This window comes from Stegostoma tigrinum, chromosome 38 (assembly GCF_030684315.1).
Source record: "Stegostoma tigrinum isolate sSteTig4 chromosome 38, sSteTig4.hap1, whole genome shotgun sequence".
NCBI classification, from domain to species: Eukaryota; Metazoa; Chordata; class Chondrichthyes; order Orectolobiformes; family Stegostomatidae; genus Stegostoma; species Stegostoma tigrinum.
Genome location: NC_081391.1, coordinates 24,060,360 through 24,079,809, shown reverse-complemented (window position 1 = coordinate 24,079,809; position 19,450 = coordinate 24,060,360). Strand labels below are relative to the sequence as shown.

At 41.7% G+C, this 19,450-nt stretch overlaps 1 protein-coding gene across 1 annotated transcript in view; it reads left to right on the top strand.

Annotated features, from left to right (window-relative positions):
* Positions 1-19,450, top strand: part of LOC125447124 (trinucleotide repeat-containing gene 6B protein-like) — a 156,577-nt gene that overhangs the window by 15,139 nt on the left and 121,988 nt on the right. Inside the window, 2 exon segments of the mRNA XM_059640558.1 lie at positions 14,339-14,407; positions 18,259-18,329. Of these exon segments, the coding sequence (XP_059496541.1) occupies positions 14,339-14,407; positions 18,259-18,329 (140 nt within the window).

Genomic DNA, 19,450 nt, shown 5'->3' with positions numbered 1-19,450 from the left:
TCTATGCCTGTCATGACTTTATAAACCTCTCAGGTCGCTCCTCAGCCTTCTATGTATCAGTGAGAAGAGGTCCCAGCCTATCCAGCCTCTCCTTGTAATTCAAAACCTCCATTCCCAGCAACATACTGGTAAGTCTCTTTGTAACCCTCTCCAACTTTATAATATCCTTCCTATGACAAGGCAAAAAGAACTGGACGCAGCACTCCACAAGAGGCAGTCCCAGTGTCTTGTATAACCTGAACATAACATCTCAACTCTTATATTCACATGAAGGCAAGCATGCTAAATACCTTCTTAGCCACACTATCTATACGTGACACAAACTTAAAAGAATTATGTATCTAAACCCCTAGGTCTCTGTTCTACTGCTTTTTATTGTATAAGTCTTACACTTCCAAAATGCAATACCTTGCATTTATCCAAATTAAACTCCACCTGCCACTCTTCAGCCCAAGTACCCAATTGATCAAAATCTTTTTAATCTTAGATAACCTTCACTGTCCACTGCACCACCAATTTTGGTGTCATCTGCAAACTTACTAGCCATGCCTTCTATACTCTCCTCTAAATCGTTTATATAAGTGACAGACAAAAGTGAACCCAGAGCCGATCCTTGTGGGACACTGTTAGTCACAAGCCTCCAGTCTGAAAGACAACTCACCTTCACCACTCTGTCTCCTGCCATTAGATCAATTTTCTATCCACTTGGCAAGCTCACCCTGAATCCCATGTGATCTAACTTTATTAATTAGTCTGCCATACGGAACCTTGTCAAAGGCTTTAGTAAAGTCCGAGTAAACAATGACTCCCTCTGCCCTCATCAATCGTGGTTATTTCCTCAAAAAACTTAATCAAGTTGGAGAGACACAATTTCCATTGCTGACTACCCCTCGTCATTTCTTGTATCTCCAAATACATATAAGTCCTATCTTTCAGAATCACTTTTAACTAAGTCACTGCTGCAGTTAAATGGCATTTAAGATTTGAGCACATTGCAAAGACTGTAAAGTTGCATGTCACCCAAACTATGTAGGAAGGTATATTTTCTTTCTAAAGGACCTTCGTGAACCAACTGGTTTTAAGTTCACCATTAGAACATAAGAACAAAAGTAGTAGGAGCAGCAGCCATTTGACCCCTCAAATCTACCCTGCTATTCAAGAAGTGGTCATGGCTGATCTGCCCCACATGCCAATAACTTTTCTTTTGTGCTCGCATCTCAGCCCTCAGCTCGCTGCTTTTTCAAAAATCTACCTAACACTAAATACTTCTATTCCTCCAGACTCCACAAATCTGGGTATAAAATTTCAGGCATTCATTATCCTTTGGGAGAAGAAGTTCCTTTGCGACTCTGTTTTAAATGAGTGCCCCTTCTTCTGTAACTTTGAGATTCCTCCACTAGTGAAGACATCTTCTCAACATCTACTCTGTCAAGTTGCCTCAGAATTTTGCAAGTTTCAATTAGATCTCACCTCGTTTTTCTAAATTTTAGTGAATGAAGGTCTAACCTGCTTAGCTATTCTTGATAAGTCAACCACTTCATCCCAGGAATCAGACTTGTGAATTTCCTTTGAACTGTTTTTAATGCCAATATATTATTTCCTAAATATAGGAAACCAACTTGTGGACTGTACTGCAGGTGTGGACTCACCAAATCAGTTGCAAATGTGACGAGACTTCTCTTTTTGAACTCCCAACGACCTAACAATAATGACCAAAATTCCTTTGCTGCACCCTGCATGCTATCCTTTTGTGTCATGCATTTGTGCACTTTGATTCCTCTGCTTTTTTTTGTTGGAGACTATGCTCAGTTCAATAATAGTCTATCTTATGATTCTTCCACCAGTATCATCTTGTGGATTCTATATGTCCTCATCTCAACATACTCTCCCACCTGTCCTTTTTTTTTGTAACTTCAGCAAATGTGAAAACATTGCACTACGTCCCCTCTAAGTCATGAACACAGGTAGTAAATAACTTGTGGCCCTGTGACTGATCCTTGTGGCCCTGTGACTGATCCTTGTGGCCCTGTGACTGATCCTTGTGGCCCTGTGACTGATCCTTGTGGCCCTGTGACTGATCCTTGTGGCCCTGTGACTGATCCTTGTGGCCCTGTGACTGATCCTTGTGGCCCTGTGACTGATCCTTGTGGCCCTGTGACTGATCCTTGTGGCCCTGTGACTGATCCTTGTGGCCCTGTGACTGATCCTTGTGGCCCTGTGACTGATCCTTGTGGCCCTCTGCTAATTATTTCTTTCTAAACTGAAGGAGGCTTAAGTAATCCTGTCGTCTGTGTGTTAGCCAGTGTGGTTCATTCTTTTCATTGATTCCTTCCTTTTTGGCCAGAATAATTTTTTGCTGCCATTGCTCATCTATTTACCTTTCTCCAAGTCTATTTTCTCAGCCTACTTTAGATAATTCTTTTTTCATGCCCCTGCAATTCCCCTTATCTCAGTTGAAGACACCAGTTTGAAGATCTTTGTAGTGATTGGGACCAGTTGGATCCATTGACTTAGAAATTTCTTGATTGGTGTTGTTAAGCTGCGCCAATCGAGAAGGCCTTGGCTGACCAATATAACCAGGATAGATTTGATCCTTACTCTCCCAGTCACTTTTTTTCCCACCCCATAAAGGCATTGTCCCTATAGGGGCTCTGCTTGACACTGATGCTTTTGTCACGTGGGTGTTTTTCCAGGGGTTGTATGTTAATAAAGTTTTTTGCACACCTGGTTTGTTTTTTCACTGTGTCACGCTTGCATACACAATACAAAAAAAAATCAGGAGATTAGAATCTCCTCATTTGAGGACTGACTCCAAGCTGGCTGGCCATAGCCAATGTACTGTATGCTGAGAAGGTAAAGAATGACTTGGTGATGGGACCTGGCCTCTGCGAATTATTTCAGTGGTAATGAAAGAAAGCAAGACGTGCCTGAAGAAATTTGCTTGCAACTGTCATTTTGGAGTTGGGATAAGCATTTCTGGAATCGTGCCTCTATTTGGGAAGTTTGACTCATTTTATTTTGCTGTCGAAGACTGGGCCCAGTACGTGGAATGAATGTGATATTTTTCCCAGTCAAATGACATTGCGGCAGATGAAAAGCAATGAGTAGTCTTCCTTACTGCGTGTAGACCAGCAGCATTTTCTGTTCTAAGGAGCTTAACTTTCCCAGAGGCACCAGACGCCAAAACCTTCCAAAAGTTGACAGAGTTGGTTTAGGTTACAACCCCAAATCATCTCTGACCCTGAGATGCTGTTGGCTTTGTCCGGCTGTCAGAGAACCGGGGGAATCCGTATCATGATTTTTGACTAGGTTATGATGGCTGGAAGAGGCAAGTAATTTTGGGTGAACCCTGAATAATGCTGAGAGACCGTTTAGTATGTGGGAGTAATGTAACTATGCAGAAGTGCCTACTAGCTGAAGCCTGACTGGACTTTAGACAGGAACTGTGGCCAGTGGAGCATGGGAGCTACTAGACAGGAACTGTGGCCAGTGGAGCATGGGAGCTACAGAGCATCCCAATGGGAGTAGACTCCCTTACTTGCCCTACTGAGCTGGGAACATCATTGAGTGTAGGCAATTGCAGAGGCTCATGCAGGGCATGCCTGAGCAGAGGGACTCTCGGCCACCCCGCAGCAGAACGCCACAACAAAGTCGAGCCTCAGCCAAGTGGCTAAACACTTTTCAGGATCTGGGCTGGTGTACTGTTGTAATTGCTGCTGGTATGCAAAACTGAAACATCTTGTGGTAATTGGGGAAAACAGAAGTGACATTGCAATAAGGATTGAAACCTTTTTGAACTTGGTGAGACTAGGTCACTGTAGAGGATGGCATATTAGTTGTGGGCAGCAAGCATGATTGTCCTGAGTAAAGGTCACTGCCAGGTACCGTCTGAGTTCCACCAGATTCATCTAGGGGTTTCAAAGATAAAGATAGTAGCAAGAAGCAATGTCTGGTGGCCAGAGTTGGATCCTGACATAGCTGCATTGATGGGACAGTGCCCAGAGTGCCAGCAAGGACAAAACTTGCCACCGACAGCACCCCCACATTGATGGGCCAGCCCTGCAGTCGGTTGCATGTTGACTACACCGGTCCTGTTTGTGGGCTCAATGTTTCTGGTCATTGTGGATGTCCATTCAAAGTGGTTGGACATGCATAAGGTTTGTTCGGCAAACCTGGATAATGATTTAGAAGCTGCGATCATCATGCATGCTACATGGACTCCGGGAAGTATTGGCCATGGACAATGGGACGTCATTGACCAGGGAATTTGAATACTTCCTAAAGTCAAATGGCATTTGGCACATAAGGACAGCTCCATGCTGCCCACTGTCCGGTGGTCTCATGGAAAGACTGGTCCAAATGTTGAAGGCAGTCTCAAGGAAGCAGCCTACAGCGTTAGTTGATACCAAACTGTCCTGGTTCCTGTTCAATGATAGGACTACCCCATATGCAACAACAGGGATAGCTCCAGCGGAATTGATGTGAAGAAGACTGTGCACCAAGTTGAAACTGATATTTCCAGACCTGGGGAGAGGATGAAACAGCAGCAGGAACGTTGGTGCCGGCCAAATGCCAGCTCTAAGCAAGAGACAGTTTAGTTCAGGCGGTGAAGTTTGGTGCCGGTACCATGGAAATAGCCCTGAATGGTGCGAGGTGAGGTTGATGCGAGGTCGAGTCTTGTGACTCAGGAAGTTTGGGTAGGTGATACAGTCCAGAACAAATACGTGGATCACCTGAGTAGTTACCTCATAAATGGGGCAGGAGCAAAACATACATGGACCTTCAGAACATCCAGACGCCTCCAAGTGCTCCCTCTCCGTCTCAGGGTCTAAAGTGGATGTAGCCTCAATACCGTTGCTGCTGGAAGTGGAGGAGGAATCTCTCCTGAGACATTCTGGATGGAAGAGATAAGCCACAGTCCTGTACAAGCTGTCTGTGTCCAAGAACGGATCCAGACCTGGGGAGAAAACTTTGCAAGAGGAGCTACAAGTGAAAGATCGGGGCCACATCTCTAAACTTGGTGGGGGAGGGACGTAGTGATTGGGACCATGTGGATCTCGTTTATGACTAGGTTCTTGATTGGTCTACATTAACAGCCCTAATCAGGAAAGCCTTGGTTGACCAGTCTAACCAGGAGATTGGAATCTCCTTAGTTGAGGACTGACTCCTGGCTGGCCAAAACCAGTGTACTCTGCACCCAGTAAATAAATAGTGATTTGATGACAGGACCTGACCCCTCTGCAGTTATTTCACCCTCTCTCAAATTGCATTTGAAATTCTGCCATATTGTGGTCACTACCCTTAGAGGATCCCTAACTATGAGATCTCTTATTAATCCTATCACATCATTTATTACTAGATGTAACAAAAAAACCTGCTCACAGGTTTGTTCTACAAAAGAATCTCTGCTCTCTGCAAATTTGTTTTCAGTGTTACTCCTACCCAACTGATTGTCCTGTCAATGTGCTGATTAGACTCCTCGAGTAGCTGACGCTTGCTGCAACTGTGATCACCGTACATTGTACTTACACCCAATTGCTCTGCATACTACAGCAGCAGTGCATTGCCCATCCAGCCGCCGCTGTTCTACTTATTTTATTAATTTGGATATTAAGTATTTTAACTGTATTTCTTAACTGCTGCAATGTCTCCTGTAATAATTTAAGACTTGGCCAATTGAGACATACTGAAGAAAAACCCACCAAATACCTACCTGTTTTTCCGTGATGTCACACATTTGGCTCTGACCAACAGAAGCAGGGAAACTGGCAGTGTTGGTGGTTTTTATTTTTCTGTATTGTGCCTCCCTCTTTGTCAGTTGTTTTTCCCCCATTGTGACTGCCTTTCTCAGGTTCCCTCATTATGAAGGTCCTGTTCCAGCACACTTACACCATATTTCAGAAACTGCTGCCCCTTTCTTTCCCCTCCTATGAAGCATGTTTGTATTCCAGATTTTTATTGAATGCAGATCTCACTGTCTCCTGTTTTGGCATTTGAACTTGTATTCCCAGAACGCTATCCAGTGGTTCAGGATTAATGATGTTGCCACTATGCCATTGCATCCCCCTTGATGACAGAAGAAAGTCTTCTAGGAGCACCTCCAGCAACAAACCTAAGTAGTTACAACGGTCCGTTTGCAATTGTTTCTGATCCGGAAGAAATTGCTTCAATGTGGTGGAGTGAGGGAAAGTCAAAACAAATGCAATATAACGATTGCATCTAACTTCTCTTTACCTGTCCACAATTACACCTACCAGTGAGGTGTTGAGAATGGAATCATAATATGAATCTGGTTTGCCTTGCTCTGTGAAATAGCTTGTTTTTCAGAAATTTGCAAACAGCTCACTTCAAAACTGGAGGCTGCTTATATAAAAATCTGCTGGTGATAAACCTCCACAGCAGTATCCTTCCCCCACCAATTCACTGTTTCTTATCAGTATTGCTGCATTTGATGAGAGTTTTTTTGTTTTACAATCTTTTGCATCCTCCTTCCAGAACACCTGCCATCCCCTCTATGTTGCACATACGTTTCTTTGTTTGCCACTTTTTTTTGCCCTTCTAAGTTGTTGACTCTTGTTAGTATTTTGGGCACCTACAGGTCCCGCATGTAAGTGTTCATTTGACAGATCTGAGTGTGGAGAGTAAATGCTACTGAACTTTTTATTTATTATGGGACAGTCAGAGCTGAATCTGCTGATCATTTTATTTCTGGTCCGCACATGTATTTTCCATTGGGTGAGATCAATGAGAGTTTTATTTTTCCTACGGTTAAACAATCCTTAATCACTCGTAATATGTTGTTCTCTGGCTGACTTTAGACTATTTGTTCCCTGTTGTTTCTAGTTAATGGCGCTGAATAGTAAGTAACTGTCTATATATAATTATTATGTGCAGATGCCGGTGTTTGACTAGGGTGGACAAGGTCAGAAGTTACATGATACCAAGTTATGGTCCCACAGGTTTATTTGAAATCGCAAGCTTTCATAGTGCTGCTCCTTCGTTAATTGACAAAGGAGCAGTCCTGCAAAACCTTGCAATTTCAAATAAACCTGTTGGACCATAACCTGGTATTGTGACTTCTGAACTTTATATATAATTACATCATAGGACCACAGAATTGTTCAGCACAGATGGAGGCCGTTGGCCTATCATGGTTGAATTAATTCTAGTATCAATCTCCTGCCTTTTTCCCATATCCATGAACACCTTTTCTACCCAAGTAATCATCCAATGTCTTCTTGAATACTTCAAACGAATCTCCCTCCTCCACATTTTCAGGCATCTTGAAATTTTTCATCTGCAGTCAATAACTTTAATATGCTAGTCTGCAGCAACAACTTTAATTTGTAGTGTCCCTTTAACAAGCCAGTTGAATGTCTCAGTATATGTAATAAATTGTGTTTCACAGCAGCGTGAAATAAATGTACCAAGCCACGGATGTAGCTATTAGGACCAGTGCCCAAAATCTTGGTCAAAAAGGAGATTTTAAGGAGTGCCTTAAAAGTGAAGGCGGAGGTGGAGAGGTTTTAGGATGAAACTTCATAGTTTTGGGCCCAGGCTGTATTCCCAATGGTGACATGATTAAAAGTTGCAATAGACAAGAGATTATATTGCTAGAACTTTTATGTGTAGAAAGACCTTGGTATCAGCAGTGATCTTAACAACTGAATGAAGCTTATTTGTGGTATTAGATGAGGTATGATTTTGCCCTGGCCATTTGATGGGTGCCATGCTTCACGTTATAATATTGTATGGTTTTTAATTCCTAAATCTGAAGTTAATGCCTTATGCCTTTTTGTAAATGATCCCATAACAATTCAACACTTTAATGTGCTGTAGTGTAGTCTAGATTGCATATTTGAGATCTGAGGTTAGGGTTAAGTCCCCAATTTTTAAAAATTTCTATTGCAGGAGGCATCCTGTGAAAGAAATTTGTAGAAGCTGCATATTTAAACCATATTCCAGATCTTGCTGGCTAGGTTAATGTTTATTGCCCAAATGTAATTTCTTTTGAGAAGGTGCTGATGAGCTGCTGCCTTGAACTGCTGCCGTTTGTCGTGTAGTTGGAACTCCCTTCCTAGCTGAACTTTCAATCTAAGATTTGGATCCAGTGACAGTGAAGGAGCAGTGATCCAGTTCCAAGTCTGGATGGTATATGGTTTGTGTAAATGGAAATGTGCAGATGGTGGTGTGCAACATACATGTGCTGCCCTTGTCCATCTAGGTAATAGGCATCACAGGTTTGAAAATGCTTTTTAAGGTAAATTATTGAGTGATTGAATTAAACAGCATGAAAAAGTGTTCTTGACCTGTAGTGTCTGCTCCAGTTATCAAGCATCTATCAACTCTAACCTCTTTCCAGCGATTGTCCCATAGGCTTGTATATGATAGCATTTGAAGTGTTTATCTAAATACTTAGATGTGATGGTTTCTGCTTATGTTGCACTTTCAGACAGTGAACATTTTTGTTTAAAATCCTCTCAAATCATCCTAACTCTTACCTTAAGTCTATGCCTCTTTATTATTGACTATTTTGCTAAGAAGAGAGGTTTCTTCATATGTACCCTATCTACCCTTGTAAATTTTGTAGATCGCAATCAAGTTCCCCTAAGCTTGTTATGCTGTAAGGAAAGTAACCCAAGTCCGTCTGGTCTTTTTTCATAGCTGAAACAGTTCACGCAACATTCTGGTGAATCTCTTCTATACACTGTCACTGTTGTGTGACGACCAGAACTGCACAAATACTTCAGCTGTGGCCTAACTAATCTCATACAGCTCCATCGTAACACACCTGCGCTTGTATAATAAAGGCAAATTCCCATATGCTGCCTTCACTACCTTGTCCAGTTGTCCTGTTGCCTTCAAAGTTCTATGGTCATGTGGACCAAGATCCCTCTGATCCTCTTTCTCCCAAGGTCCCACCATTCATTGCCTGCTACCTTACCTTGCCAATCTTTCCAAAATGCATTACCTCACACTTCTTTCAAGTGTGCCATTTTTCTACCATCTGACTGTCCAGTCTCTCTCAATCTCTAGACTAAGGCTTTCCTCCTTGCTACTTACTGTTGTCTGTGAATTTACCAATAAAACCTATTGCATTTGCGTCTAGATCATTAATGTGCACTGCAAACTGCACAGAAACATGCAATACACTACTGTATAGGCTTCCAGTTACAGAAACATCAGCCATCACCCTTTGCTTCCTGCTGGTAAGCCAATTTTGGATCCAATTTGCCCAGTTGCCCCCCTCTTCCCCCGATTCCATGGGCTATCTGTCTTCTGGACCTGCCTTCCCTTCAAACTTTGTCAAACACCTTACTGAAGTCCATGTGGACTACAGCATCTGCATTACCTGCATTTACACATGTAGTTGTATCTTTAAAATTGAGTCAGACCTGTGGGACGTGATCTCTCCCTGATGGAACCATGCTGATTATCCAAAATTCATCCTTGCCTCTTCAAGTAGTGATTAATTATGTCCCTCTGAATATCTTCACAAGTTTCCTTACCATTAATGATAGACTTTTGCTCCTCGTATACATGTAAAACATCTTTTGAATTTGCCTTTATTTTACCTGCCAGAGTTTACTCATTCCCCCTCGTTACTCTCCTAATTTCTTTTTTAAAGCAACCTGCTGTACTTCCCAGAGGTGCCTAGGGCTTCCACTTTTTGAGCCTTCTGTGTTTACCATTGGCTTCCCTTTATTCCTTCACTAATCCTGACATTTCTCAACCTTCTGGATTCCCTGGACTTGTTGTCCCACTCTTCACCTTTATGGGACCATGTTGGCCCTGCAGTGTCTCTCATTCCTTTTTTGAATGACCCCCCCCCCCCCCCCCCCCCCAGTGCTCTGTACTTTTTCTTTAAAGTTGCTGCTCCCACTCCACTTTATCTACATCTGTCTTGACATAATAAAGTCACTTCCCAAAGTTTGGGACCTTCTGTTTCCTGGCCAACTTTATCCTTTTCCATAGGTGCCTTAAGTCGTATTGTGCTATTGTTACTGTACCCAATATGCTTTCCCACTATAACACTTGGCTGGCATTGAGGGGGAAGGAGGGAGAGTCCCAGATACTCCTTATAACTCATCCTCTCCATTCCCAGCAACATCCTGGTAAATTTTTTTCTGAACCCTCTCCAATTTAATCATATCTTCCTGCAACAGAATGACCAGAACTGTAAATAGTACTCCAAAAGTGGCCTGTCAAATATCCTGTACAAACACAACGTGATGTACCAACTCCTATGCTCAAAGGTCTGAGCAATGAAGGCAAGCATGCTAAATATCTTAACCATTTTGTCTACCTGTGATGCACCTTTCAAAGAAATATGTACCTGAACCGCTAGTTCTCTATTCGACAACACTCCTGGCGCCCTGCCATTGACCGTATAAGCTCTGTTCTTGTTTGCTTTACCAAACTAAATTCCCTCTGCTATACTCACCCCATTGGCCCAATTGATCAAGATTCATTTTGTAATCTTAAATTACCTTTTTCACTGTTGACTATACCACCAATCTCAATATCATCTGTAAACCTGCTAACTATTTCTCCTAAATTCTCGTCCAAGTAATTTATAGAAATGATGCCAAACAACAGTGGATCCAGCAACGATCCCTGTAGAACATTGCTGGTCACAGGCCTCCAGTCCAAAAAAAAATTCTCCACCAGTATCACCCTCTGTCTCCTACAGTCAAGCCGATTTTGTATCCAGTTGACAAGCTCTCCCTGAATCCCATGTTATTTAACTTTACTAATCAGTTTACCAAGCAAAACCTTGTCAAAGGCTTTAGTAAAGCCCAAGTAGACAATGTCAGCCACTCTGCCCTCATCAATCTGTTTGGTTACGTCTTCAAAAAAAAACTCAGTTAAGTTTGTGAGACTCCATTTCCTCTGTACAAAGACATGCTGACTATCCCTAATCTGTCCTTGCCTCTCCAAGTGCATATAAATCCAATCTCAGTCTCTCCTCCAACAACTTTCCCACCACTGATGTCAAACTATAATAGGTCGTCACAACATCATGGGCCCATGGGCCTGTGCTGTTCTATGTTTTATAACTCACTGTAGTTCACAGTTTTCTCCTTACAGCCTTTCTTAAGTAATGGCACAGTGTAGGTATGGCATGGTGGCTCAGTGGCTAGCACTGCTTCCTCTCAGTGCCAGGGACCTGGATTCAATTCCCGTTTTGAGCAACTGAATGTGTGGAGTTTTCACATGTTCTCCCCCCTCCCGCCCCCATGTCTGTGTGGGTTTCCTCTGGGTACTCAGGTACACAGTCCAAAGATGTGCAGTTTAGGTGGATTGGCCATGCTAAATTGCCCATAATGTGTGTAGATTAGTTGGATTAGCCATGGGAAATGTAGGGTTATAAGGATACTGTAGAGTGTGGATGAGCCTGGGCGAGATGCTCTCTGGAGAGTCGCTATGGACTTGTTGGGCCGAATGACCTGTTTCCAGACTGTAGTGATTCGGTGATTCTATTCTATTAGCCACCCTCCGGTTCTCTGCCACCTCCGTAGCTATGGATGATACAATATCTTGGCTAGGGGCCCCACAATTTCTTTCCTGACTTTCCGCAATGTTTTGGGATGTACTTGATCAGGTCCTGGAAATTTATTCAACCTTGATGTTTTTTAGAGGTGGTGCTGTTGGAGGTCTTAATGTGACCTATTTTCAAGACATTCGTATTCATTTCTTTGAGCTCCCTAGCTTCCATGTCTTTCCCCACAGTAAAAAAAAACTGTTGCAAAATACTTATTTAGTATTTCTCCCGTCTGCTGTGGTTCAACATATAAATGACCTTTTAGATTAGATTAGATTCCCTACAGTGTTGGATGTGAGTTTGCTCGCTGAGCTGGAAGGTTAGTTTTCAGACGTTTCGTCACCATTCTAGGTAACATCATCAGTGAGCCTCCGATGAAGCCTTCATCGGAGGCTCGCTGATGATGTTACCTAGAATGGTGACGAAATGTCTGAAAACTAACCTTCCAGCTTAGCGAGCAAACTCACATCCAGAAACTCAACCTGAGCTACAAATCTTCTCAAAACTCGCTAGCCCCTACAGTGGTGTTCTCTCCATTGTTGTCCTTTAATATACTGGTAGCATCTCTTCAGTACAATCTCAATGTGTTCAATGGCTTCTTATTTCTGAATTCCACTCATAGCTTCACTGGATGATCCCTCAATTATATTTTCCCTAATCCAAAACACCGCTGCGCCTCTTCTCTCACCTCTCTTTCCATCTTTCTGTAAACATCTAAATCCTAGAATATCGAGCTGCCAGTCCTGTCCCTCCCTCAGTCATGTTTCTGTAATAGCTATGATGTACCAGTCCGGTATTTTCATATATACCCGGAGTTCATCTGCCTTATCTGTAAGACCCTTTGCATTTGAAATAAAATTAGTTTAATTCTTCAGAGTTACCTCATTCTTTGACTTGGTGTTGCCTGCCTTTTCTAATTAATTTGCTCTCTTTAACTTCAGAACCATCCTCATCTGTTTTTCTATTCTCACGACCCCACCCCCCTCGTTTAAAGACTCCTGAACAGAACTAGCAAATCTCCATGCCAGGATTTAGCCCCTGTCCAGTTCAAGCGAAATCAGTCTCTTTTAAACAAGTTTCTTCTGGCCCAGAAGAGATCCTAATGATCCAAAAATCTGAAACTTTGCCCCCTGCGTCAGCTCCTCAGCCTCTTATTTATATGCCCTATCTTCATATTCCTACTGCTGATGGCATGTAACACTGGGAGTAATCCATTTGAGGTTCTGCTTTTTAGCCTCCTGTCTAACTTGCTATATTCTCTGTGTAAATTGGTCCTGCCCATAGTGGCTAGTGGGTTTTTGGTGCAGGGTTGATGAGTTTGTGTGCTACTCTGATGGCCAGTGGGCGTAGGAGTATTGTGGTCAGTTCAGATGTGTTCTTGGTGTAAGGTAGCGTGATGAGTGTGTTGGGGTGTGTACTATCCTCCTGGTGTTGTTTGTGTAATAGGTATCTTCTGACGGGGGCATCAGAGTAGCGCACAAACCCACAACTGCTAACCCGAACCAGAGACTCACTACCCACTATGGACAAGACTAATGTCATATACAAGATTCACTGCAAAGACAATGACAAACATTACATTGGACAGACAGGAAGAAATTAACCACAGGAGTACACGAACACCAAGTGGCAACAAAAAGACGTGACCAATACTCACTCATCTCTGTCCACTTGGATAAGGGAAACTACCATTTCGATTGGGACAACACCAGAATCCTGGGACAGGCGAAGCAGAGACAAGCATGGGAATTCCTAGAGACCTGGTTCTCCACTAAGAAAGCCATCAATAAACATAGAGCTAGATACACTCCATTGTGAAGGAAAACCAGAAGTGAGGTAATCCAGCTCAACGGACACCAGAGTTTAAATGACAGGTGGGAAAACACAACAGTGTTTCGTTGGAGGCTGCACTGATGATGTTACCTAGCAGGGTAATGAAACTTCTGCGGAACAGGAAACTAGCTTGCTGAGCCAAGCAACCACAGCATCCACAACCCAAGCTATAAATCTACTCTTAAAACCTTAGATTTAACCATGGCAATTCATTGAATTTCAAGGATAGAAGGCTATGTCCTGTCTTTTTTTTTGAGATGGGCATAATGGGCTACTCATGTAATGTAAATGTTACTTGCCAACGATTGTCCAAGACTGATGTTGTCCAGATCTTGTAATACTTCTGATTCATGAAATTTCTAGCAGTTGAACCAAACTGACATGGTAAATTTGGCACTCACTGTTCACTTGCAGTAGATTCCTCTGGTGTACAAGTCCTGTCAATAATTAAACTTGAATGTAATGTGTCTTGGATCTGTAGCATTGGTCCCTTCACCCAGTTTTTGTCTGTTTTAGTATCCAGTGATGTTCCAGTGTTTTGTATTTCTGCCATCCACTTTGCCAAATATAGCTCCAGCATAGAACAAAGCTGTGAAGCTGCAGCTATAGACCAAGTTTATTTAACGAGCATAGACAATTTAGTTCAGAATAATGTCTTTCCAGAAACATTTGCTTTTTCTCTTTCTTTGGCTTTATCTTTCATCATTTTCCTCTGTTTGTCTGTCCTTTCATAATTTTTCTCTCATTTCCATTTTACTGTCTGTCCCCTCAGTTTGTCTCTTATTTCCATTTTCCACTTGTTTATTTTCTCTCTTCCTTTTCCTTTCCTATAATCACTCCCTACAATGACACATCTGACTGACCCAACTCTTGCACCTTGCTGCTGAACTACTTATGGGCTCCAGTCTTTAATTTTATTGTCTGGACACTCTGAAATGACCAATATTTTTCTGTTTCCAGGAGATGGAGAAGATGGCAGAGGAGCTGCACATATTGACCAAGGAACAGAATGTCAAGGCAGAGATTCGGGTAGGATATATTCCCTTCTTGTGCCTATGCTTGCAGCTTTTCTTTCTGGGAAAGTGAAATTCCAGTAGTTAGTTCAATTCTGTTGTTATATTATTACTTTCTAAAGTTTGGAATAGACTTCAGCTTTCATACATTTTTTTTGTTTCTTGTATAAAACCACATATTGGCATGATGCACCTTATGGCTTTAATAACGTGTTTCTTGAAACTGGCTACAGGTAAAATAAGAGTTGGTGAAATTGGGTAGGTACTATGAGGTTGTGGATTTTCTGTAATCTAATTCATCTCCCAGTGTAAGATGTCCTTGCTTCTGTCTTTGTGGCTGCTGGAAATATACCAACTCTGAGCAATATTTAAAGCTTCAATTCAGGTGGCTGTTAATCCACATATTGCAATAAATAATTTGTATTCTAATTTAGGACTTGACTGCTGATGAGGTAACGGCTGTAAGAATGTCCAAGCTCCCTGAAATTCAAATAGGACTATTTAGTGACTAAGAACTAAGTACAAATGAGCTGGAGTGCTCAAGGGAGGGATGCATTTGAAGGCAAGGTGCTAGGGATCAGTGGGCCAAAGAATGCAGTTGGAAATTGCAGTTGTATCAGTCTCTTTTTAAAGTGTTAAGATCATCATGGGTGGCATGATGGCTGAGGTTAGCACTGCTGCCTCACAGCGCTGGGGACCCGGGTTTGATTCCAGCTTCGGGCGACTGTCTGTGTGGAGTCTGCACGTTCTCCCTGTGCCTGCATGGTTTTTCTCTCCAAGATGTTTCGGTTTCCTCCCACAGTCCAAAGATGTGCAGGCTAGGTGGATTGGCCATCGTGTCCGGGGATGTTTAGGTTAGGTGGGTTAGACATGGGAAATCAAGGGTAAGGGAATGAGTCTCGGTGAGATGCTCTTCAGATGGGAGGTGTGGACTTGTTGGGCTGAATGGCCTGTTTCCACATTGTCGGGATTCTGTGATTCCGTGATTCCTCAAGGAGTGCACTTCAGCTTCAGCTGACATCAATCTTGGACAGTATCCCATAAGTTGCTAACTTTAGGTATGATTTTTCTCTCTGGTCTACCTATCTTGGCTAGAATAGTGAGATGTAGTGGCAACAGCTGTTTTACTTCTAGCACAAGTATGCAGTGTCTGTTGCTCTTGTGATTTGAATACCTTCATGTTATCAGGCTTGAGGTATATCATTATGGCCTCTGAATAGACCTTTGAACTTATATTAAACGTGCTGTATTTTCTTCTTGGTTGTAGACTGTAAAATGCAAAGAGGTGGAAGGGTTGAGTTTTCAAAATGCTAAGGTATACAATACTTTTAACACTTCAGTTATACTCATTTGTACTTGGGGACCGACAGGTGGCTGGCATTCTCTTTCTGGAGAGACATTATTCTGAACTAAATTGTCTATGCTTGTTAAATAAACTCAGTCTATAGCTGCAGCTTCACAGCTTTGTTCTGTGCTGGAGCTATATTTGGCAAGTGGATTGAGGTCACAAGCCAGTTAAAATAAAAGGCCCTGAAGTAAAATTAACGGATTTGCTAAGATATGAAGATATTATTTCTATCTTGAGCTGAATGCACCCTAGTGAAGCTGGCAGTTTATTTACTGAAACCAGTATAAGTGCAACATAACTGTCACCCTGTTTGCCACTGGGATTTGTGATCAGTGGGGATCAGCAGGAGAAAGGGTTTGTTGTGAAGGGGTGTTTGTTGTGAAATCCTAAGTCTTCACATGAGAAGTTTTATGAATTTTTGTGAATCTGTGTCATTGGATCGGATTATTTACTTCCTTGCTTCATAACTCTTCCATGATTGACTGCAAGTTTACTAAGTTTGTGTTGTATATGTAATTTTGGTTGGAAATAAATTGTGTATGATAAAGAATCCAATGTGTACATCCTAGTCTTTTTTTAAAACATACAACTAAGATGTTTTGTAGTGCCTCTAAGATAAACAGGAAATCCAGATTCTATAGCTGGCCTGTGCTGTTGATTTCGTGCTTGTCTTTTTAAACTTACCCTGTGACTGTGCAAAGCACAATTATAGTTCAAAATTCCCAACCATACTGAAATTATCTCTTGTGTTGTTCTAATCCACCATCTCTGTTCTGTTAGTAAAGTTTGTGAATAGATCTTAAACATTGGCTGCAGAGGAATTTGCTAGTCCACACTGCTAAAATAGGTATTTTGTAAGTGAGTTATGTAATGATTCACAGCTTGGCATCAAACAACATTGTATTTATAGGCGAACGTTTTGGCCACTTTATGTTAGTTCAGTGACAAATGTTGGCCAGTTTACCAATTCTTTCACATCTTAAGAATAATTGTTGGGTGTAGTTTGCTGTTATCACTGTGTTCACTGCCCTAATTAGCTCCAGGTTAAACAACATTTTGGCTGTAAAATTTACTTTGTTTTCAAATCCTTCCATGACCATGACCTAGTCCTTTCCTGTTTCTGTAATATCTTTCAGAGCCATGACTCTGCAATATCTGCCTCTTTAATTCTGTCCTTTTGTGCATTCTCAATTGTAATTTCTCCATTGCAAGTGGTTGGGATTTCAGTTTTCTGGGCCCAAACTCTGGAATTCCCTTCTTGCATCTGTCTCTGCCCTTGAACTTGTTTTCCTTCTTTTAAGACATTTCTTCAGTGTACCTCCTTTTGACCTTTTGTCGATCACTGGCCTTCTTTGTATTGTTTAGTCTTGAGTAGTGCCTTGAGATGTTCAGTTGCAGTGAAGAGTATACGTAAATATTTGAGGTTGTGACAGATTCTGATGACAATGATAGAATGGTTGCAACAGAGAAGGAAGCAATTTGGCTTCACAAAGCCATGCTAACTTGATGCAAGAGCAAGCAGCTACTTTCACTCCACTGCCATTTCCCTGTAGCCTATGTTTTTCACTTCATATGCTTAACCAATTTCCTTTTTGGAGCCTTGTTTGAATCTGCATGTTTCAGCCTCTCAAGTAGTGAATTCCAGATCCTAACCAACTGCTGCATAAAAATGGTTCTGCTCATGTTGTTTATCTTTTTGCCACGCTGCCTTAAATTAATGTCCTCTTATTCCCAATTCTTACACCATTGGGAAGAGTTTCCGTCTCTGTAGACTTTTCATGATGTTTAGAAATGCCTTGCAATCTCTTCCCTATCATCTTTTTAAGGGGAACGACTGTAGAATCTAGAGCCAGTTCATGGGACTGAAGGCCCTCCTATCTGGAGTCGTTCTCGTGAATCTGATTTGTACCTTTTCCAAAATCATCTCCTTTGCCGAGTGCAGTGTCTGGAATTGGAGACACTAGTTGATTCTGAGCCAGTGTATTATTACTGTTCTTCTTCATAATTTCTTTGCTTTTGTACTCGACGCCTCTTTTTATAAATTGCACATTCCTATATATCCATAGTTATATAGCAGTTCTTGACTGAAATGGAGAATGGTTTTTATAACAAGACAGGAGTTCAGTAACTAGGATTGCAGCAATAGTCACTGAACTAAGCAGTGATCTTGGTTTTTGGAATGTACATCTAGATACAGTAAAATACAGCTGTTTGCTTTAATTTTTTAAAAACTTCCTACAAAGTGGAAACACAACAGTGTTATTAAGAAGAATAGGCTATTGATAAATCAAACTCCAGAAGTTCTTTGTTAGAAAAGTTACTGAGAAAAACAGCAAATCTGATCCTTTTATGAGCAGGCTAAACTGTGTGAAGGGCAATGAGAGAGACTCAAATGCTGCAATGTAGATTGAAGGCGATTCAGAGATGGTAATGGAGCATATAAAATTTAAAATGATGTGTATAAATTTTGCAAAAACTCTTCTGTTAATCTCATTCACTTTTCCTTATTTCTGTTATAGGCGGAATGTGAGGATTTTACCCGAGATGAACACGACGACACATCTGAATCGCCCATCGAGCAGAGCAAGCAGTGAGTAATCGATAATCAACGTGGCTGCATCAGCAGTTGGGTTGTAACGTATTGTTTACTACCCAAGCTGCCTCTAAAGCAGGAAAGCATCATCTCTTCAGATGGTTTCATTTTGTGCCAGAGTAATTTTATTAACACCATTAATATTTGTGTTGGACTTGTAGTTTACTTTTGGATGTGGGCTAATTGAGGCTCTCAGTCCAACAGTATGGACCAACAATGGGAATTTTACATTGCTGGCAGGTGTACAGCATCCCTGTTTCTCCAAATCCCCGGGAAGATGGATAAAGTTTAGGATATACCTTTAGAGCAGTTGTTTAAGACAAATGTGATGTATTGAGATGTAGAAATAGGAGTAGACCAACGGCCCTGTTCTGTCATTCAGTGCCACATCCTTATTGTAGCTCTATCTGCCTGCCTTGGCTCCATATGTCTTAATACCCTTGAAAGACGTGGAAACTCTGATTCTATAAATGATAAATAGGGTAACATACTGTTGAAATACTGAAAAGAGACTCATGGCTTGAACCCTTTTCTACACAACCAGTCTAATCTATTACCTGATTATGCTTGTGTTGATGCTGCTTAGTGGACAGACTTTGCAGTCACTGTGATTTCATCAAGTTAACATAGCACAGTACTATGAGATCCTAGGATGTTTAATCTGGCCTTTCTTTGAGGATCATCTTGGCTTATAGCTGTTCCAAACACACTGACTGTAATCAAATCAAATTGAGTGAGCAACTTTGTCATTTAAGTAGCAATAATTCTCTGTGTCAAAGAGTGAGAGTCTAGAAGGCTGTGTTGCCTGCCTGGTGCCAGAATTTGATCCATCCTTCATGGTTCATATAGGCACGAATGACAACCAGATCAAGGGAAGAGGTTCTGCACAGTTGGTATGAGGAGCCACCCACCAAATTGAGAAGCAGAAATGCAAAGGTCAGATTGAATGCTACCTGAGCCGCGTGCAGTTTGAAGTAGGACAAAAAATTTGAGTTTTGCATCCATTTCTCCAAAGTCTGTTGTAGTAGAAATGGTTCCGATTTTTGCAGCACTGGCATCAGTTTGAGGGAAAGTAGGAAACTGTTGATGGGCTAGCCTACACCTGAGCCCTGATGGGT